Genomic DNA, 21944 nt, shown 5'->3' with positions numbered 1-21944 from the left:
CTGTGGCCTTCAGCAGATAACTAGACTATACTCACCACACAAAGCCACTCCAAATTGTTAACAAAATATTTCCTTTATCTTCCTGCTTCTAGATACAGCTCCGGAAAACATTAAGAGACCACTGCACCTTTTTCTTTCCTTTCCAAATAAGTAAAAAAAGGAAGGTTTTGAGTGAGGAACAGAAGGGTTAAAATTAAGAGAGTACTGTGAATTGAACCCTTCTGTTCCTCACTCATAACTTTCCTTTTCAACATTTTTGGAAAGGAAATAAAAAGGTGCAGTGGTCTCTTAATTTTTTCTGGAGCTGTATATGCATATAGTCTACTGGCACTGTAAATCAATGTGTAGGATATACTCCTATTACCTAATATACTCACCATCCATTGTAAATGTAGATCAACTTTGTGTGGACCTTGTTTATTCTGTTTGCTTGATGTTGTCTACCACTAGCAGCGTTATTACATCACGTAAAAATACTGTCTGTGTATAAATGTAATTTGCACATAAAGGTGATTCTGATGAGAGATCAGTTTACCAAGTTGAGACAGCCAGACAACCTAGCACCGAAAAATAATGGTCAGTGTATACACTGGCAACATAAGGCTTTTTCAAAAGAACTGTAGATATTGACTTTCAGTAATAATAATTATTTAAGGTAAGGATAATTGTGACTGGGGAAAATTGGCAACCAACTGTATTGTAGATAAACGGTACAATTCCCTTACAAGCTGTTCACAACATCATCCAACAGAGTAAGGTGGGCATAAGATAATATCAGAAATAAATAGGACTCTAATCCATCCGCAGATAATCTGCTGTGCTGTTTCCAACAACACATAACTAATCAGTTCACAGTACAATACAACCCAATCAGAACTGCAGGTGATTAAACAGGCTGAAAAGCAGCAGTTAAAGTTACAGTTTTAGTTTCCTCAGCACCTCTTTAGTCAGCTGCTTGGTGTATCTGTTAATCTTCCGGTGACCTGGCATCCACCCCAGGAGAAAGCGATGGAAGTCTGTCCAGGCAAAGGCAAACATGTCCCTCCACTCCTTCTCTAGCGCATTAAAGTCCACTTGCTTGCTTACTGATGCCCTCAATTCAGTGAAGTAGTGATCTAGCAGACCAGGTACCCTCTTTTCCAGCTGCTTTTCCTCAATCTCTTCTAGGATATAGATAACATCTTTCATCCCACAGCCTCCACCTACATACTGAAAGTCCACTGCTGCCACGCTCCGCCCACTCCCAGAGAAGCAGAAGTTAGCCAATTTGGCATCTCCATGGACAATGGTCTTGAAGCGGCATTCATTGAGGACCCTGTCAATCTTTCCAGCAGCCGCTTTGAGCTGGGCGTCGTCCATGGCCTCCAACTCATCGGGGCGTGTCTCCAAATGCCAGTAGGTTCCAATGGGCCACAGCCCTTCTGGTGACACCCCCAGGAATAGGGCATGGAAGTTAGCCAACCAGCTGAGACAGGCCCTAATCTCTGCATCTGTAACGCTGGTCCTTCTCTGGTTGAAGCCGGCCACATCCAGGTCCTCCAGAACAATCAGGTGTTCATCCCCATACGAATGAGCTGCCAGACAGGCTGGCATCCGACAGCCATCATTGGTGGAGTAGTTCTGGTACCAGTACGTCTCCACATGGTAGGACCTCACCTTGCGCATGTGAGACAGGTCTGTGTTTGAGCCTCCAGGGCGCTTGCATTGCTTTGGGAACATGACATGTTTGACAACGACAGAGGGCTGTTCACAGCCCTCTAAATGGACCCTAACTATCTGGCCATAACCACTCCACAACGTCTGGATTTTTTCACCCACACGCAGGGCTGTTGCACCACATGCCTGCAAAATCAGGTCCTGGTATTCTTGTTTCATTCTTGAAAGGGAGTCTTTCGCCGGCACTGAAAGAAAAACAAGAGTTCAGGTTTATGATGTTTTGTTTTTCAAATGACTTTTTACAATAACTGGATAAATTTGGGAAGGCCTATTTGTGAATACAATGTACATTAGGCTCATTCCTTATGACTGAGGGAAGAAAGCTCTACGCCTAAAACTAGAACATTTTGAAATCATTTAAAATGTAACCTTCATATGACATCACAAATAATTACACCAAAGCTACAGTGGGGAGAACAAGTATTTGATAACCTGCAAAATCGGCAGTGTTTCCCACTTACAAAGCATGTAGAAGTCTGTAATTTTTATCGTAGGTACTCTTCAACTGTGAGTGACGGAATCAAAAAAAAATAATCCAGAAAATCTCATTGTATGATATTTAAGTAATTAATTTGCATTTTATTGCATGACATAAGTATTTGATACATCAGAAAAGCAGAACTTAATATTTGGTACAGAAACCTTTGTTTGCAATTACAGAGATCATACATTTCCTGTAGTTCTTGACCAGGTTTGCACACACTGCAGCAGGGATTTTGGCCCACTCCTCCATGCAGACCTTCTACAGATCCTTCAGGTTTCGGGGCTGTCGCTGGGCATTGTGGACTTTGAGCTCCCTCCAAAGATTTTCTATTGGGTTCAGGTCTGGAGACTGGCTAAGGCCACTCCAGGACCTTGAGATGCTTCTTACGGAGACACTCCTTAGTTGCCCTGGCTGTGTGTTTCGGGTCGTAGTCATGCCTTTAAAACCCAGCCACGACCCATCTTCAATGCTCTTAGTGAGGGAAAGTGGTTGTTGGCCAAGATCTCGTGATGCATGGCCCCATCCATCCTCCCCTCAATATGGTGAAGTTATCCTGTCCCCAAAGAATGTTGTTTCCACCTCCATGCTTCACGGTTGGGATGGTGCTCTTGGGGTTGTACTCATCCTTCTTCTTACTCCAAACATGGCAAGTGGAGTTTAGACCAAAAAGCTCTATTTCTGTCTCATCAGACCACATGACCTTCTCCCATTCCTCCTCTGGATCATCCAGATGGTCATTGGCAAACTTCAGATGGGCCTGGACATGCGCTGGCTTGAGCAGGGGGACCTTGCGTGCGCTGCATGATTTTAATCCATGATGGCGTAGTGTGTTACTAATGGTTTTCTTTGAGACTGTGGTCCCAGCTCTCTTCAGGTCATTGACCAGGTCCTACCGTATAGTTCTGGGCTAATCCCTCACCTTCCTCATGATCATTGATGCCCCACGAAGTGAGATCTTGCATGGAGCCCCAGACCGAGGGAGATTGACCGTCATTTTGAACTTCTTCCATTTTCTAATAATTGCGGCAACAGTTGTTGCCTTCTCACCAAGCTGCTTGCCTATTGTCCTGTAGCCCATCCCAGCCTTGTGCAGGTCTACAATTTTATCCCTGATGTCCTTACACAGCTCTCTAGTCTTGGCCATTGTGGAGAGTTTGGAGTCTGTTTGATTGTGTGGACAGGTGTCTTTTATACAGGTAGCGAGTTCAAACAGGTGCAGTTAATACAGTTAATGAGTGGAGAACAGGAGGGTTTCTTAAAGAAAAACTAACAGGTCTGTGAAAGCCGGAATTCTTACTGGTTGGTAGGTGATGAAATACTTATTTCATGCAATAAAATGCTAATTAATTATTTAAAAATCATACAATGTGATTTTCTGGATTTGTTGTTTTTGATAAAAAATTACAGACCTCTACAGGCTTTGTAAGTGGGAAAACCTGCAAAATCGGCAGTGTAGAAAATACTTGTTCTCCCCACTGTATAATAACTTATAATAGTACATCAGCTTTTCTACAGTTCTAGATTACTGTTATTTCAGTACCAACACATCTGACTGAGAGATTCTGAGTGTCCCTGGAGTGTGTGAGATTCAGTATGTGCCAAAGTGTGTGTGCTTGAGCTGGGGAGTGGGTTTTAGGTGTGATCCATGTTTATTTGTATATCAGGGATGTCATGAGAACCGATAGTTCGGTACCAAGTCGATGCCAAAATTCTGAAAACACTACTGTACTTGTTTTTGTACAGTACCGTAGGTACCGGGGGTCCAAAACGTGACAGATGGTGGGTAGTGCAGCTGCAGCGCCGCCTCGACTAGTTGTAAAGAAAAAACAGCAAGGCTCATGTATGGCAGTACTTGGTGTTCGAGGCGGATAATCAGGGAGTAATAGCAATTTGCAAAAAACACTATGCAAACTGTGCCTTCAAACTTTCGAGACTGGAGGAAACACTTCCAACTTTGTGAAGCACCTCAAAGACAGACATACAGATTAATTTAAAGAATTCAAGGTGAGTGAGTTTCAATTCACATTACATAAACAACATATCCAAAGTATTACCCTTGTTATATCCTTATCCTGAAATACAAGGTACCATTCTTTTTGTTTGAGACAGTTGGCATTGCTGTGTAGCCTAGCCAATGTTCCATATGACATTTGCAATGGCTTAACCTCTTAAACCAGGCCTAGAATGTCGCTAGGAGTGGCTAGGGGAGATTGGAGGTGTGGCCTTGCGAGGCTAGCAATGGCTAAAGGCTACCGTAATGTAACCATAGCTCGTAGTAGTAGGCTGCCGTCCTTACCGTGCAGTTGGTGTCAAAATATAACATTAGCATTTTAAATATTTCCAGACTAATTGTCTGTCACCATGTCAGTAAATTTCAACTACTGCTTGCACTCTGAGTAGAGGGGTGTGTGCAGCATCTGCTGTTTTCTTAAGTACATGGGATTTATTCTTTTGTTTTAGATTTTTACTGCGGTATCAAATTGGGTATTGAGAATCGTGGAATTTCAGTGGTATTAGTATCAACCACTACATTTCTGGTATCGTGACATCCTTAGTGTACATGTAGAGACTTGATATCACTTAATATAGTAAAACCTGAAAGATAGGACACCCCCAAAAGTAAAATAGCAGGTCCACACTAAACAAATAGATGAAAACAATGGCTAGAATCACTCCATGGCTGGTTCGTTTCTTTAGAAAACTAAGACAGTTGAATTGTAACCACTACACAATTTGAAATATTCTAATCAAATTGAAAACGAGAGCAATATGTTAGTCTCTGGTGCAATTCGTCCGCCTCAATATAACGTGACGTTTCAGTCCATCCTGAACAAATCCTAAAGCCTCATTTGTTTGGTCCATGGCAAGGATCGAACGCTGGTCGCCTGCATCTATAACAAATATGCTATCAATGGGTAGTCTCTCAGTGAGAGACATTCACTCTTCTTGACAAGCTCCCCTGACGCCGTCGGGCCAAAATTGGTTTAGGATACCATTTGGGTTAGGATAGTTTTAGGGTTACTTTCTGGTTTAGACATTACTTGATAGTGTTAGGCATTAGGACTGGGTTAGGTTTACGCATAAAAATTGTTGAGGTGAAGTATAGGGAACATGGATTTCTGGGTCAAGGTTAGGTCTCCATAACGATAGAAAGACAAATCTGTGTGAGTGTGCAAAGGGTGCAGATTAAAGTGCAAGATAGATAAGAAACTGGTTTAACAGTTTGATGGCATGCCGATATAATGTTTTTCTTTTCCCCTGTCCTGGGTATGATTCTTGTTAACAACCATGGCCTTATCTGCCAATATGGTAAAGCCCCCACTGTAGGAATACAAAACGTTACTCACAATTAAATTCCTATCTTATATAACCCAATTACAACTTTAATCCTAAACCTAACCCATAAACCAGAAATAGCCATTTTCCTGTAATGGGGACGAACAAATAAAAAGGTCCTCACACACGGTTACGTTTTATATCCGTCTGGGGATTTTCAGACACAACCAGGTTTTACACGAACACACCGAGATAGGAAATACTACTTCGATAAAAGTAAAATAAGTGTTTTTATTATGTGAAACCTCGGGTGATACGGTGTTTTCAAATATTTCATCTGGATTTCAATCAACACATCAATCCGCAAAGGACAAAGTCTAAACTAAAAACGCTAGATTCTGTGTAAAAAAATAAACTCACCATTTACAAGTGGTGCACGACGAAATCAGGTTGATTTATTATGTTACTTACATCCACCCGACATACACTCTTCAACATTTACTAGCAATGGACTTAAGCCAAGCAAACCATTAAATGGCGCAATACAGCCACCAACTGGATTGGAGTGTAAACTGCATTCGTAATCAAGTGCGGTATGAGTAGGATCTGACTCCGGCATCTGTTCATTGAGAGTTCCATGATAATTATCAAGATTATCAGCGAACCACTATTCTTTTACATTCCTGTTTTTGATGGATTAGGCCAAACACTTCCTCTAGCCGTAGCGTCAAAGACAAAATTGACAAGTGTCGTGTCCACGTTTACTACACTAATCTGTGCAGTAAACAATTTCTATAGAATTGTAGAAATAGTTATTTCTACAACTATCTACAATAGTTATTTCTACAATTCTGCTCCATTATCCAAAACAAGCTGACGTGACGTCGTCTACTAACGAAATTCGCTTGATGGGAATTTACAATTTCGAAAATCGCCAATATTCATACCACTCTGGGGGACAATACACATTGCCACCGAGACGCGGAACACTAAAAAGCCGATCAGAGGCAACAGTATTTAACATGGAAATACTCTCGGAGGAAAGTCAGAACATCTGCAAAGGAGTAACACGCACCAAGTAATCACAGAGTAAGGTCATAGAGCGTAATGAATTATCACAATGACTGCCCGAACTACTACCGGGTAGTCAGACAATATATTAACACGAATTACATAGAATAGAAAAATAAAAACGTATGGCCACTTAGCCAGGTCATAGCTGGCGGGGAAATCTATTGTACTCCGCTGGCTATCTGAAAAGGTATTTTAAATGTTCATGGCAAGTAGGGATTCTGATTTTCCTTGTTGTATTACTCGTATGAGGTAAAATTCCTACTGGGTTACGAACGCACCTTAAGAGCTGTTGTCGTCGATGGATTTACCCGGAAGCTAAATGGATTTGGTTGTTGTTATGACAGAGCGAAGTATCCCCGGTGTATTTATTGGCTTGTTGTTAATAATGATTTCATGCTGATATTATCAATGCGTTTTATTTAATTAATTTGACAATTGTATTTTAAAACCGTATTTTTACAACTGTAACGTTAGCTAATTAATTGCTTAGTATACCTGTGTCACATTCTGTCAAGTTCAGTTTTCTAGCTAACATGTTACAGTAGATGCCACGAATGACGCGGACATTCACATTTTCCTGGAAGAGTAGGAACGGGTTTCAGAAAAACATTTGATTGAACATAATGGATTGCACGGCACTGGAGCACGATGCAGTTAAATTTGCTAAAACTGCTGTCATCTCTGACCAGAATGGAAAATACAACGATGCTGTCTTCTATTATAAGGTAAGGTAGACTGAAATTGGCGTAGAATAATTGACCACACAACCCACTTTCACCTGCACTCAAATGTAACCAACCATTATGGTGACTAAAACCATGTGTTTAGACAAGTCAGTCAACCTTTGAGTTTTCAGGGGTGTATTCATTCCGTTAACCATAACGTTTCAAATCCGATTTTGCGAAACGTTTCTACCATGGAAGTAAACAGAACGCAACATGGAGGGACCAAACAGAATGTTGTCCACAGAAATGTATTTTAAAGAAACGATCCCTCCCTGTTTTGTATTGTTTGCTTATCATTTAGAAATTATTTGCGTCTCAAACGTTTTGTTTTTTCACACCAGAAGCTTAAATACTAAATATTAATTTAGGTAGCCAATTTAGATGTAATATCATACGCATGTATGTTGCTGCATTTAGAAAATCAATAATGCTGGTGTATGTACAATTAGGAGGCGGCACAGGCCTTGATCTACGCGGGCATGGCGGGGTCTAAACTGGAGGGCATCCAGGATAAAGTCAACGAGTACCTGGACCGGGTTCAGGCCCTGCACAATGCTGGTGAGTCCACATGAACAGCATACCATTTTTTACTCCGGACCCAAATTGATACTTCCTTATTGCTTGGACTAGATCTTTTTGTACTTTATTAAACTAGATATGACTGCAAACAAATTCTCATTTACAGCAACGACTTGGGAGCAATTAAGGTTAACTGCCTTTCCCAAGGATTGGGATTGCCTGAATGGGGTTTCAATCAACATTTCATTTGCATATGAGAGAATTTCCTTTTCACTTCATAAATGACACGAGGCGTTAACTAGCCTTATCCGCGCTTACCTGTTTGATCAGTCTTTATGACTGGATCCTAAGAAATTATAGTTTCCTTTTGAGTCATCCTTGCCATAACCTACAAAACAGTTTACAGTTCACTTTGTCTGTGCACCTGTTGATGTTTGTGTGAGATGTGAGGGCTTTGCTTGTCTACATGAAACCGGCTAACTAAGTTGGAGAGTGGGTGTGTGCTGCGTTTGTCAACATGGCATGGGGCCTATCATTGTCTGAATCGAACCCTAGTATCTTCCTTCTTCCCGTGGTTGATGGTGGTTGGAAAACTATAATCAGGTTTATAACAGAGGCATTCATGTTAAATAGGTAGAGGGATACTCTATCAATTTTTTTCCAGTGTTTCTGCAGTTTCTTTCCTTAATCCACATTACCAAAACAATACTATTTCCCTAATTGTGTTCTTATTCAGCCTCCTATTGATGTTACTTTGTGTGGATTCTTACCTTTGACCCCAGTTCAAGCCCAAAGCAGTGACCCTCTAAAGAGCAAGCAACAAGTTGATCTGGAGCGTGCCCACTTCCTAGTCACCCAGGCTTTTGAGGAGGATGAGAAGGGCAACGGGGACGAGGCCATAGAACTCTACACACAGGCTGTTGAACTCTGCATTCAGACGGTAAGGGCTGATAAGGAAAGGCCCAGGCTTCTTCCAGGCCTGCTGACTTTGGAGGTAGCTTTCAGCACCAATGTCCTTGTATTGGGCAAATCAAAAATATTAGCTGTACACATTACTAATCAGGCCACTGTATTAACAATTGTACATTAGGTTCATTCTGATGTCACAACCAGGTCCAACTGAGCCCAAGTATAGTTAGAAGCATGTATTAAAACTGCTTTATATAGACAGTGCCTCGCTATCCTTTGTTGTGTGGTTCTGGACATCCTTCATGATCCAGCCTTTCCAGGATACATCAGGTTAATTTTTGGCAGGTTTCAGGTGGAACTCCCTAGATATGTGGTCTATACCACGTCAGTATGGCGCAGAGGTGATATCAGAGACCACTGTAGTTTTAGAAACTGTGGTTAACAGGCAGTGTTATCGGTGACCGTGGTTAACAGGCAGTGTTATCGGTGACCGTGGTTAACAGACGGGGTTATTGGGGACCGTGGTTAACAGACGGGGTTATCGGGGGACCGTGGTTAACAGACGGGGTTATCGGGGGACCGTGGTTAACAGACGGGGTTATCGGGGGACCGTGGTTAACAGACGGGGTTATCGGGGGACCGTGGTTAACAGACGGGGTTATCGGGGGACCGTGGTTAACAGACGGGGTTATCGGGGGACCGTGGTTAACAGACGGGGTTATCGGGGGACCGTGGTTAACAGACGGGGTTATCGGGGGACCGTGGTTAACAGACGGGGTTATCGGGGGACCGTGGTTAACAGACGGGGTTATCGGGGGACCGTGGTTAACCGACGGGGTTATCGGGGGACCGTGGTTAACAGACGGGGTTATCGGGGGACCGTGGTTAACAGACGGGGTTATCGGGGGACCGTGGTTAACAGACGGGGTTATCGGGGGACCGTGGTTAACAGACGGGGTTATCGGGGGACCGTGGTTAACAGACGGGGTTATCGGGGGACCGTGGTTAACAGACTGGGTTATCGGGGGACCGTGGTTAACAGACTGGGTTATCGGGGGACCGTGGTTAACAGACAGGGTTATCGGGGGTCTTTTGTAAGAGAAGAGCACTCACTACCTTACTTTCACCTCTCTTGTCTCCCAGTCTAATGACACCACAGATCAGGGACTACAGGCCAAACTGAAGCAGCTGGCTCGTCAGGCACTTGATAGGTAAGGAGATCACTGTCACCTTATTTCTACAGTCAAATCATTAATCTCTCACTGTTATCCGGAATGACTTGCAGTAATATTTAGGCTTCAGTACATTGCTCATGGGCATATTTCAGGTATTCAAACCAGTGATCTTTCACTTACTGGCTAAATGTTCTTAGCACTTAGTTCTTACCATTCTTCTCCCCTATAAAATGTCATTTTTCTCTAAAATGTTGTATGTTTGAATCACTAAAAAATGTTTGTGCACCTATTCAACTGCTGATGTGAAAAGGGCTTTCTAAAAGAAATGGGATTGATTTTCCCCCCCAGGGCAGAGGGGCTAAAGGAGTCCCAGTCCTCCAGGCCCTCAACTCAGTCACCCCAGGACAGGCAAGGGCCTTCGGGGGGAAAACCCAGTGGCAACGTGGAACCCGGGCCAGTCAGACAGTTCTTCCCCCTGGGGCCTGATTTCTCCCTCCAGGACCGTCCGCAGCCAGTCAGGTCGGTCCAGTCCAGTGAGCCACAGGGCCAACGATATACCCCAGAGGAGATCGAGGTGCTCAGGTGAGCAGGATCAGTCATATATTGGTTCTCAGTTTCAAATGTCTATCACAGGCACAAGAGTCGGCGGTGTACCCATCCTGCTCCTGAGATAGTGAGGCTCAGTCTGCCCATATACCTGTGACTGTATTCACCAGACAGCACTGACTCAAAGGCCTTAAAGTTCCCAATGTATTGACGTAACGGTGACATTTGTTTGGTAATTACAATTTTATTTTGATAAATGTATGCAATTCAGTTCTCCCAGTGGAAGATGTAGTCCGGATGAAATCTGGTTATTCTTTGTCATGGTGCCACAGACACGACCCAGATGTTATTGTGTCGTTGCTATGTAAGAGGGCTTTGTATGATGACTGGTTGTCTGTCAGGTGTGTTTGGCATGCATCCTGGGTAACGTTAGTTTAACTTACTTTGATGTATACATGTTGAGAATAATAATTTTGATGACAAAAAACAAATGATCATCTGCAAAGTATGTGGGGTTGACTCATAATGGCCCGCTACAGCCAGGCAAGATCGCATATTATAAGTGAAACTTATCTTCAGAGTTCAAAAAGCCTCTTAAATGAAGCCCCATCATATCCAAAATGAACGCTAACCGAGAAACAAAGGGAAATAACTAGGAGTGGGTAATCCAACAGAATTCAGACACCAAGGTGAGGAACCTCTTATGGCCCAGTGATGGTTTTCAGATGGAAATGTTGGCAGACACGTGTGATTGACGTCCAGTACAACATGGTTTGCAACGCTGCTCAGTCTCCAGGATCCAAAGAACCACTTTAATAATAGAACCTGGTCAGCAAATGGACTTCAGACATCCCATAATAACCCTTTCCCTAGGTGCATCATGCGGGTGTTTACATTTTTTATTTTTTTAAACTCTTTTTTTTAAAGCAGGGGTCCCATACCAATTTGGGGCCCACAACTTTCATGGTGGGGCAAAAAATTTGTATAGTGATGCTGATTGACAATGATGTAGGCTAGGAACTGCCAGAGGAAGCTTAGGAAAGTGTTTGTTCTTCTCTGACATTCCGAAGCAGAGTAACGGCCTTCTAAATTTGAGGAGTTCCAGTGTTTTTGTGTGAATTCTTTCATGTTGGAGTGTTCCTTTCACTTCATGTGATCTCATCCTGTAAAAGAAAATGTGACAAAATGAGTCCTGGGGATGAAGGTTGGGAACTAGAGATATGCCCATAGACTATGCCAAAAGATTTGTATTCCATTTTCTGCTACATTTCTCTTTTAAAAAAAATGTATTCTGTTGTTTGGAAAACATGTCTGAGATTAGTATTAATAAAATTGGTTGAGCTCACTTAGCTACATAGACTGTTCTTCAGCCCATTAAACAACATCAGCTAAACGAAAAAACATTAATGGCAAATATATAGCTGACTAACTACTCTTTATTTTGTCGTGTTATGTTTGGACTGGAGGGGAAGTTAAACCCTGAAAAGTGTGAAGAGTTCGGGAGCTGCCCGCGTTGCTTGTCCGGGGAGTTGGGGAACAGGAGAATAGCTTTGAACCCTTGTTTGATAGTGAGAAAACAATGTAAATTTTCACAGGTCATGAATGTCTTATTACTTTACTAGCTTAATGTAAAATAAATACTGTTTTAATGGCTGACCATCAAGGGATTCTGATTAACGCAGACATTTAATTAATTTAATTTGATGAATAAATGAAGAGACTGTTTGCCTGTGACTAGTGGGTAGGAGCAAATGTAGTTTTAAATGTTAGGCAGTCCAACACCTTTGTTTGAAGAAGTTTCAGGTTTGATTCTCCTATGCATAAAGACTTAACTGCTGGTACTCTCATGAAGTTTCCTGACTCCTCTTTTCCTTTCCACACAGGAGCACATCCAAGATCAATAGCATAGCCTTTGTCCCCTTCATGAGTGTAGACCTGAAGGAGAGATTTGCCTTCCCTGTTCCATTCTCGTAAGTCCCAATACTCTTCCAGGGTGGGTAAGGGTACAGACTGTTGAGTCCGTACACTAAGGCACATAATACATTTCTACTGATAATCAATTTCCACAGCATATACTATTTCAGATGTAACATGATTCATTTTCAGTTGTCTCATTTATGTTATTCACCTCTTCACTTTGGATGTTTCCCAGGGACAAACTAGGCAAGCTGGCCCTGTCTCCCAAGCAGAAAGCCCTTTTCTCCCGTTGGGTTCGCCCTGACGAGATCTGCAATAACCCCACCATGATCTTGTCTGTGTCCAGCTTCAGCATCAAACAGGTCAGACACACAAAACCAAATAATATATAATGTCAGTTTTCAAACCTCAAAATATACCCACATTCAGTACATAACCCTCTGTGGTGTTAAGGGATAAGGCAGTAGCCATGAATCAATCCAATATCTGGTATGTTTTAGTTGGATAAAAGGGAACAGCTGTCTAACTGATGATCTGTGTCTCTCTGCTGCTAGACGGTGGTGTCTGACTGCTCGTTCGTGGCGTCTTTAGCCATCAGCGCCGCCTATGAGAGGCGCTACAACAAGAAGCTCATCACCAGCATCATCTACCCCCAGAACCGGCGTGGGGAGCCAGAGTATAACCCCTGTGGGAAGTACATGGTGAAGCTTCACATCAACGGGGTGCCCCGGAAGGTAAAACACAAGCCAGCAAACCTTCCTGTCAGTTTCATGTGGTTTGGACAACACTGTCAGTGTACAGCCGGTTATTTCACAGACACTCCGGTTGTATGGTTTCAAGTGTTCCCCCTGCTGCTCCATACCAGGTGATCATCGATGACTTCCTTCCATGTGGTCAGAATGGTGAGCTGCTGTGTTCCTACTCGAGCAATAGAAACGAGCTGTGGGTCTCCCTCATAGAGAAGGCCTACATGAAGGTCATGGGAGGCTACGACTTCCCTGGATCCAACTCGGTGAGAGAGTAATGGATTTACTTGGCATTTGTTTCATAGGGCCGGATTGCATGCATCTCAGTGCTCTGCTCGGGATGACCTACTAATTAACTATGAGGGAATATGCGGTTTGGAGAATGTTTCATAGCTAACTAGAGTCCCTTTCTAACACACAGTCATTTTGTTCTTCTTGTTTTGTCTTCCTGTAGAACATCGATCTTCACGCACTCACTGGTTGGATCCCGGAGCGTATTGCCATGCATTCAGACAACCAGTCATTCAAGAAAGACGACACATTTCGCATGCTTTACCAGAGGTGAGACTCCCACTAATCCATCCTATAGAGATTCTTTATGAATACCTCTCCTACGGATGGTAGTGGACATTGTCATCAGACCCACTGTCATGTCCCTCTGTCCCCCGTTCATTCCAGGTTTCACCGGGGTGACGTCCTCATCACCACAGCCACGGGGGTGATGACAGAAGAGGAGGGTGAGCGGTGGGGCCTGGTGCCAACCCATGCCTATGCTGTCCTGGATGTCCGGGAGCACAAAGTGAGTGTTTGCACTATCATAACATAGTCATCCATAGTTGCTACAATCGTTTTTTTAGCATACCCACTCGTAGTTGTCACGGCAGCTGCTTAGCATACCCACTCATAGTTTAAACATTGGCTTGTTAGCATAAACATTTCTAGTTGTTTCAGTAGCTTGTTAGCTTAACCAGTCATGGTTGTTATTGTAGCATATTCACTTAAAGGTGTTCTCACTACTAAGCTGTGTGGTTGTTTCACCTAGTTTTATTAAAATGTACTTTCTTTAAAGAGCCTCCGCTAATATGACTCTAATGTAAATGTTAGCTTAGTACGTGGCAACCTTTTATGTTCTGGTCAATTCCATTCAAATCTTTTTGAACTTTGCTCATCAGTAATATTGCTGTGCCTGCATGCTAAGCTTCTTTGCCCAGTCTGTGATCTTTCTCTCAGGGGAACCGGTTTCTCCAGCTGAAGAATCCCTGGAGCCACCTGAGATGGAAAGGCCGCTTCAGTGAGAGGGACGAGAAGAACTGGACCCCAGAACTCCTCAAATACCTCAACTTTGACCCAAAGACTGCCCAGAAGTTTGATAACGGTGTGTTCTGGATCTCCTTTGAGGACCTGTGCCAGTATTATGATGTCATATACCTGAGTTGGAACCCTGCCCTGTTCAAAGAGTCTTCCTGTATTCACAGGTCAGTCGAACAAGACATTTCACATTTTATTCATGGAGCGACATATTAGGGACACTTAGGGTTATACATGTCTTGTTTAAGGACAGGAAGCTGTATTTTTCACCTTGCTCAATCTAGCAGCCTTTTGGTCAGACGCTCAAACCACTAGACTGCCTTCTGCGCTACACCACTCCACTATCTTCTACAATAGTCTTCTAAAATGAACTCCTATCTCCAAATGCACATGCATGTGTGTATTTGATGAGTGAAGTGTATGTGGTTGGGTGGGGTTCTGCTCTACAGCAGCTGGGATGGGAAGCAGGGCCCTGTAAAGGATGCCTACAGTCTGGCCAACAACCCTCAGTACCGCCTGGAGGTGACCTGTCCTGCAGGGGGCGCTGCTGTCTGGGTGCTGCTCACCAGACACATCACTGATAAGGTACACGGCCTGCCTTAACACCACCCCAACACTGCCGACCGCGTCTCTCTTCCACCAGGGCAACCAAAGTCACTCTCTCTTTGTTCTCGTGATCTTCAGGATGACTTTGCACAAAATCGTGAGTTCATCACCCTGGTGGTTTACAAAACCGACGGAAAGAAGGTTTACTACCCTGGTGAGTTTTTACTGTGTGTGTGTGTGTCTGTGTGTGTGTGTGTGTCTGTGTGTGTCTGTGTGTGTGTGTGTGTCTGTGTGTGTGTGTGTGTGTGTCTGTGTGTGTGTGTCTGTGTGTGTGTCTGTGTGTGTGTGTCTGTGTGTGTGTGTCTGTGTGTGTGTGTCTGTGTGCGTGTGTCTGTGTGCGTGTGCGTGTGTGCGTGTGTCTGTGTGTGCGTGTGTCTGTGTGTCTGTGTGTCTGTGTGTCTGTGTGTCTGTGTGTCTGTGTGTGTCATCTTTCTGACTGTCTAGTTTCATGTTCCTCCTCAGCGGATCCTCCCCCATACATGGACGGTATCCGTATCAACAGCCCTCATTACCTGACCAAGATGAAACTGACCACAGCTGGAACACACACCTTCACACTGGTGGTGTCACAGTATGAGAAGCAGAACACCATCAACTACACCCTGAGGGTAAGACACACAAACATACTGGCAGACTCACTGTGTTGGTGGGGTGCAGAAATCAGCTTTCCGTGTTTGATTTAGAATTAAGCATTCAGGAGAAGAGAGGAGTGTTTAGTCCAGTCAGTGACTGTACACATCCATAGAGACAGAATAAATACCATGTGAACTTCTACATGAAGCAGCCTGTTCTCTGGTCTGTGGTTGCGTTCATTATTCAATCCCAGTTAATCTGAGCCCACTGGTGTTTGCTATGTGGGAGAACTGGGTGTTTGTGCATGTGTATTTGAGAAAAAAGCCTACCACCAGAGGAATACTTGTCTCTAATTTGGCCTGACAAGCTGGATGCTGGCTCCACAATCAATTCCTTTAATTTTTATAGAAATAGTGAGTTTACCTTTTGTCATATTGGGGAGGATGTTTATGAGAAATTGAAGGACTAACATTTCTTCCATCTGTTTAATATCTGGCAAATATTCTTCCTTATGTTTCTTTCTCATGAGTCTTGTTCCTCGTGAGTCTTGTTCCTCGTGAGTCTTGTTTTATATACGTATCACATCTCTGCTGCTCATTTATATTAAACACAGTAATGTTTCTCTCCAACAGGTGTACACGGGGTGCAAGTTCTCCTTCTCCAAGATCCCGACTCCTTTTACTCACACCAAACGGGTAACACTTTCTTCAGCTTGTCTCTTTCTTGTTCCCATTCCTTTGATCACTTTAATTCGGCAGTGAGTTGTATTGGCCTGATAAGTAACCAACTGACATTGGTAAAGCCCTCTTTCTTTCTGCAGATCAATGGCCAGTGGAAGGGGCCAAGTGCAGGGGGGTGTGGGAACTACAAGGACTCTTACCTGCACAACCCCATCTACCAGTTTAACCTGGAACGTCCAGGACCTTTGCTCATAGAGCTACGAGGCTCCAGGTGAGACTGATAGACCCCTAATTCCCTCTGCATAGAGGCAGATAGACATTGCGTGTCTGAATCTGTGAGAACATGGGCCGCGTCATGTTGGCCCTTTTAATATTGTCAATTTTTCATAATCCCTCCTGATGAGCTGGTTGGATGACCCGGTTGAGTCATGGGATTTTTCCTTAACACGGCCTTAAGGCATTGATTGTCCCACCCAGTTGACTACTTTGAAATGGTGGAAGTGTTAAATGGTGATGTCCATGGTAAATGTTTAACTTCCAAGTGGGGGTCTCCATCCATCTCTGCTGAATACTAACTGATGGATACCAACTTGTGAGTTATAAGAGGAAACGGAAGACTCATATGTGTTCCTGAGCGTCGGACCTATAAAAGGTCATATTAATGATTTAGCTCAGCCTGTTCAAAAGCTGCAGTGGAATGTATAGGAGTGAAATTGAAAACTATGTGGAAACCGCTGAGTCGCGGAAATAGAGCCTACGGTGATACAGTGACCACTGTCTCTGGGGCACATGTACTTCTGCAGCATGAGTTGGAGTCAAATCAGCTGCTCTTTGAGCAAAATAAAGAAATAATTCCTGTCCAATAAAGCAGAATAAATTCAGAAAAATATATCTTTAAAATAAATAAAATAATGGACATTGCTGTGTAATTTCACTTCTATGAAGGTAGAATCATTGCAGTCATTGGGACTTGTTGTTCAGGGATAAGACACGGACCGTCAGGCATTCCCCTACGGGCTGGCCCGGGGTTTGAGAAACACTGAGATTCTAGTATTCATCCTTTCCTTTAAACCCTCTTTAGTCACTATAATGAAAAAAAAATATTATGTAAATAAACTGCATGGTGTGCATTTTATCTGACACATCCAGGAAACTTAGTGCTGTCAACAGAATAACATTTCCTGGTTCATTAATAGTTCCTCTGGTTCTCCTAATTCAAGTGGAGAAAGATTCACTAACAAGATGACTCTCTAGCTATACACAGTCATTAGCACAGTTAAATACTGCTGCTTTCTCCCACTCTCAAACACACATCATTAATTCTGTTTCATAATCATGGGCATGTACACACACCGGCTGGGATGACTCACCCACTGCTTTTCCCCACCACTGTGATGGAGCTCACTCCAAACGGAAAACACCAGAACTTTAATGTTTTGTCTCCTGCTCTTTCCTCAGTTTCCTTTCAGTAAAAGCACTCAGATTTTATTCTTTACTATCTCTGTCCTCCCCCCTTCCTCTCTTTAGAGCTGTCCTGTCCTGCTATGTGTCTGACATACTGCAGCTGTCCTCTCCTACATCTGGTTGATTTGTTGTCCTTGATGATGGCATGTCTTTGTCTCCCTCTATAGACAGTATAGTGTGGGCTTTGAAATGGTGACTGTGTCCATGGTTGGAGAGCCCGGAGCTGCAGGCTTCTCCAAGAAGAACAGTGGAGACTACAGGTACTCAGCAGGACACACCTAAGGAAAATAACAGATGACATACTTCAGCCCAGGTGTTCAGGAACACGACATGGTGTTGGGTTCCAGGGGTGTTCAGTATCCTTCCCAGAAGACATGCCCCTGAATGATGCAATTCTTGTTCCATATTTAATTTATGAAACAAATACAAAATTCCAGATAACAAATCCATCCTGTTGTTTTCCTTGACACAACCTATGTATCAGTTAAAATACCTCTTACTTCAGAATCAGACTTAAAGAAATGATGTGTCTTTTTGTGTGATATTGTGCAAGTACAGTGGATATAAAAAGTCTATACACCTCTGTTAAAATGCCAGGTTCTTGTGATGTAAAAGAATGAGACAAATCATGTCAGAAGTTTTAATGTGACCTATAAGGTAAACAATTCAATTGAAAAACAAACTGAAATCTTTGAGGGGGAAACATAAACAATAAAAAACTCACAATAACCTGGTTGCATAAGTGTGCACACCCTTAAACTAATACTTTTAATGAAGAACCTTTTGATTTTATTACAGCACTCAGTCTTTTTGGGTAGGAGTCTATTAGCATGGCACATCTTGCAAAAGAGCTCTTCTTAGCAAAAGTGCTCCAAATCTGGCAGATTGCGACGACATCTGGGCTTTATCTTCTTCTGGTGAAGCCATGCTTTTGTGGATTTGGATATGTGCTTTGGGTCATTGTCATGCTGAAAGATGAACTTCCTCTTCATCTTCAGCTTTCTAATGGACACTTTCTAATGGACGCCTGAATAGATGCCAAAATTGCCTAGAATTTGGAACTGTTCATAATACCCTCCACCCTGACAAAGGCCACGAAGACAAACAGCCCCAAAGCATGATGCTGCCACCACCATGCTTCGCTGTGGGTATGGTGTTGTTTGGGTGATGTGCAGTGTTGTTTTTGTGCCAAACATACCTTTTGGAATTATGGCCAAAAAGTTCAGCCGTGGTTACATCGGACCATAAGACATTTTCCCATGTGCTTTTGGGGGACATGTTTGTTTTTGCAAACTTCAGCCGGGCTTGGATGTTTTTCATTGTAAGAAAAGGCTTCCATCATGAAACACTACCCCATAGGGCATTCATATGAAGAATACAGGAGATTGTCACATGTAGCACACAGCCAGTACTTGCCAGACATTCCTGCAGTTCCTTTAATGTTGCTGTAGGCCTCTTTGAAGCCTCCCTGACCAGTTTTCTTCTTGTCTTTCAATTATAGAGGGACGTCCTGTTCTTGGTAATGTCTCTGTTGTGCCATATTTTCTCCACTTGATGATGACTGTCTTCACTGTGTTCCATGGTATATCTAATGCTCTGGAAATTATTTTCTACCCTTCTCCTGACTGATATCTTTCAACAATGAGATCCCTCTGATGCTTTGGAAGCTCTCTGCAGACCATGGCTTTTTCTCTGAGATGCAACTAAGAAAATGTCAGGAAAATCCTACAAGAACAGCTGTACTTTATTTGTGATTAATCAGAGTCACTTTAAATGATGGCAGTTGTGTAATAACTTCTATTTAACGTGATTGGTTAATTCTGAACACAGCCACATCCCCAGTTATAAGAGGGTGTGCACACTTATGCAGCCAGGTTATTGTAACCTTTTCTTTTTCACCCCCCCCCCCCCCCCTCAAAGATTTCAGTTTGTTTTTCAATTGAATTGTTCACATTAGAGAAGTATAAAAGTGGAAAAAGTTCTGACATGATTTATCTTTGTCTCATTCTTTCACATCACAAAAACCTGGCATTTTAACAGGGGTGTGTATACTTTTTATATCCACTGTAAATGTAAAAGAAAAATTGTCTCATGAACTGTGCATGATTGCGCGCTTCCTCAGACATTTTCAAATGACACAGGGGTGTGTATACTCAAATGAAGGCCTGAGGAACAAAGGGAAGGATATCATTTAAGATTTATAAATGGTGTACCTTCCCCACAGGTCATAGGTTATGTCAGAGGACCTTGAATTAGCCCGATTTAAACGGCAATTAACTATTCTTTCCCTGATGATACAAAGAAATGCCCTTTGCGGCAGATATTTTTTCACAGTGGCTTTATGGCATTTGATTATTTTTAATAAATAATAGATTAATAAAAAAAAAACTTATACAATTGTAATTTTCTCCAATTTAGAAAGCTAAAATTGTTTTGTTTCGGAGGTTCAACTAATAAATATTCAGTAGAAGAGAGTGTCTATAACCAATGCATAGGTACATACGAATGGTTTGTCCTGTAACTGAGTAGATATGTTATGCGCCAGTGTGTTAGGTGGTAGTTATTGTCCAGGAGTGGATGGTGGACGTGGCATTGTAAAAACTTGTGTTATGAAGGGATGTTGACAGAGCCATGGTGACCTACCTTTCTCCCCCTCTGTAGGTGTGGGTTCTGCTACATGGAGGTGGACCATGTCCCTGCCGGCATCTACAACGTCATCCCAACCACCTTCCTGCCCAAACAGGAAGGACCCTTCTTCCTGGACTTCAGCAGCGCCACACCCCTAAAGGTCTCTCATCTCCAGTGAGGAGAGGAGGTGTCGACACCAGGAGTGACTTGCTCACATGGACACTCACTGTCCCCTCAACACACACCTAAACTCTGTCTGGAACTCATGACGACCAAACTACCCTAGGAGACTGATGTGGTTTAACAGAGAGCCGACCCTTTCTATTGTCCTTGTTGACTCCTGTTGGAATGTCAAATGACTGGATGGATGTTGGCGGTGTCATATTACTATACCACCCGTTATTAGCATATTGCCATCACCTAGCCCGCATGTATAAGATCTGCAGGAAGTGTATCAAGGGTATTTGGGAAGGGACTGTTTTTGGTATGACTGTCAGCACTGATAATGGAGGGGCTTCCTTTGCCATATTGCCATAATGTTTTTTATAAATCATATGGTCACAACAACCATTCACTGTCCTCTGTATATAACCTTAAATGAATGTTCACATGAATGTTGAATGTTCGATTACTTGACCGCCAGTACTGAAAGAGGCGGTGCTGTTATTTACCGAGAACAGAGGGTGACATTCTAGACCGCAACCGAAACCTCTGCAGGCTTTTCCTCAGGAGAAAGCAACATGGCTGGGATTTCTGTGTTGCTGCACAGGAACGAAGATGTCGTTGTTTTGTCGGTACAACTGATTGCGTTCTAAGGGCTAATCTCTGGCACAAAGGAGGTGTGACGGGAATGGAGAAAGTGTGCGTGTGCTTGTGTTTGAAGAACACCTACTCACTTGGAAAAGGATTTTGAAACGTAATGCCAATCCCCCAACTCCTGTTTATTCTCCTGGCTGGACTTGAGTCCTTCACAGCTGTTTCTCCTGCTCTGTGTTGAACAGAAAAGACTGTTGGGTGTTTGGTGTTTTTTAAAACCATTTCTGTAAAGTTTCAAGGCTTTACAGTGTACGTTCCTTCAATAAGCCAATTCCTCTGTTCTCAAACAGTAAATTCAATTTTAGTACCGGATGGTCTTGCAAGAATAGATGACACCAAAGTACTGTGTTAAATTTGTTTGAATTAGCAGTTAGGTGTTAACTGTTTTACGCAAAGAAATACAGTATGGCCAAGCACTTCTGATCTTTATTTTGAATTATGGTTTTGTTCCCTCTTTAATAACTTTAAAAAAGCAACAGTTGCTTCTGTTACATGCAATAGTACAATCATGTCGTGGTCTGGTATGATCATGCAGAACTTGCACTTAATGTGGAATGATGTATTTAAATATGGCATTGAAGGAAATGTGTGTCTGTTGGTTTGTGTATATCTGACCTGTTCTCTAAAGGCTGACATCATTAGGAAACAGCAATTGCAGTGTGTGACCCTTAGTCACAGTGAGAACCGCAGAGCAGAGACCATGACCAGGCCTGGTGAACCAGGTACCAGGTAAGGTATTTACTGCACTGAGGTGGTTAAACAGGTCTTTTGACTTGGATTCC

General features: G+C 42.8%; 2 protein-coding genes across 3 annotated transcripts; one reads left to right on the top strand and one right to left on the bottom strand.

The window, feature by feature from the left end:
- Positions 1-263: 263 nt before the first annotated feature.
- pkdc (protein kinase-like domain containing) lies at positions 264-6872 on the bottom strand. 2 transcript variants are annotated; one of them, XM_010885291.3, is made up of 2 exons: positions 6829-6872; positions 264-1901 (listed from the first exon to the last, which is right to left on the bottom strand). In XM_010885291.3, exon 2 carries the CDS (start codon positions 1873-1875, stop codon positions 916-918), a length of 960 nt encoding a protein of 319 aa, XP_010883593.2. In that variant the 5' UTR covers positions 1876-1901; positions 6829-6872; the 3' UTR covers positions 264-915. The 2 variants fall into 2 exon arrangements, with proteins under 2 accessions (XP_010883593.2, XP_010883592.2); XM_010885290.4 differs by lacking the exon at positions 6829-6872 and adding an exon at positions 5897-6817.
- On the top strand, positions 6863-21747 carry capn7 (calpain 7). The gene is made up of 19 exons (XM_010885288.4): positions 6863-7275; positions 7725-7833; positions 8577-8734; positions 9847-9914; positions 10227-10460; positions 12308-12394; positions 12577-12703; positions 12896-13075; positions 13207-13353; positions 13542-13648; positions 13766-13886; positions 14318-14562; positions 14845-14980; positions 15080-15155; positions 15464-15609; positions 16207-16269; positions 16395-16525; positions 17886-17978; positions 20380-21747. The coding sequence occupies exons 1-19, from the start codon at positions 7174-7176 to the stop codon at positions 20522-20524; spliced, it is 2475 nt and encodes an 824-aa protein (XP_010883590.1). The 5' UTR covers positions 6863-7173; the 3' UTR covers positions 20525-21747.
- Positions 21748-21944: the final 197 nt, after the last annotated feature.

This window comes from Esox lucius, chromosome 20 (genome assembly GCF_011004845.1).
Source record: "Esox lucius isolate fEsoLuc1 chromosome 20, fEsoLuc1.pri, whole genome shotgun sequence".
In the NCBI taxonomy this organism is placed as follows: Eukaryota; Metazoa; Chordata; class Actinopteri; order Esociformes; family Esocidae; genus Esox; species Esox lucius.
This window is presented reverse-complemented; position numbering and strand designations above follow the sequence as displayed.

Excerpts from the sequence above, each read along its gene's own strand:
- pkdc (XM_010885291.3), bottom strand. The coding sequence starts at position 1,875 with ATGAAACAAGAATACCAGGACCTGATTTTGCAGGCATGTGGTGCAACA.
- capn7 (XM_010885288.4), top strand. The coding sequence starts at position 7,174 with ATGGATTGCACGGCACTGGAGCACGATGCAGTTAAATTTGCTAAAACT. Across the intron at positions 9,915-10,226 it reads GCTCGTCAGGCACTTGATAG|GGCAGAGGGGCTAAAGGAGT; the intron begins GTAAGGAGATCA and ends TTTCCCCCCCAG. Across the intron at positions 13,076-13,206 it reads TCAACGGGGTGCCCCGGAAG|GTGATCATCGATGACTTCCT; the intron begins GTAAAACACAAG and ends GCTCCATACCAG.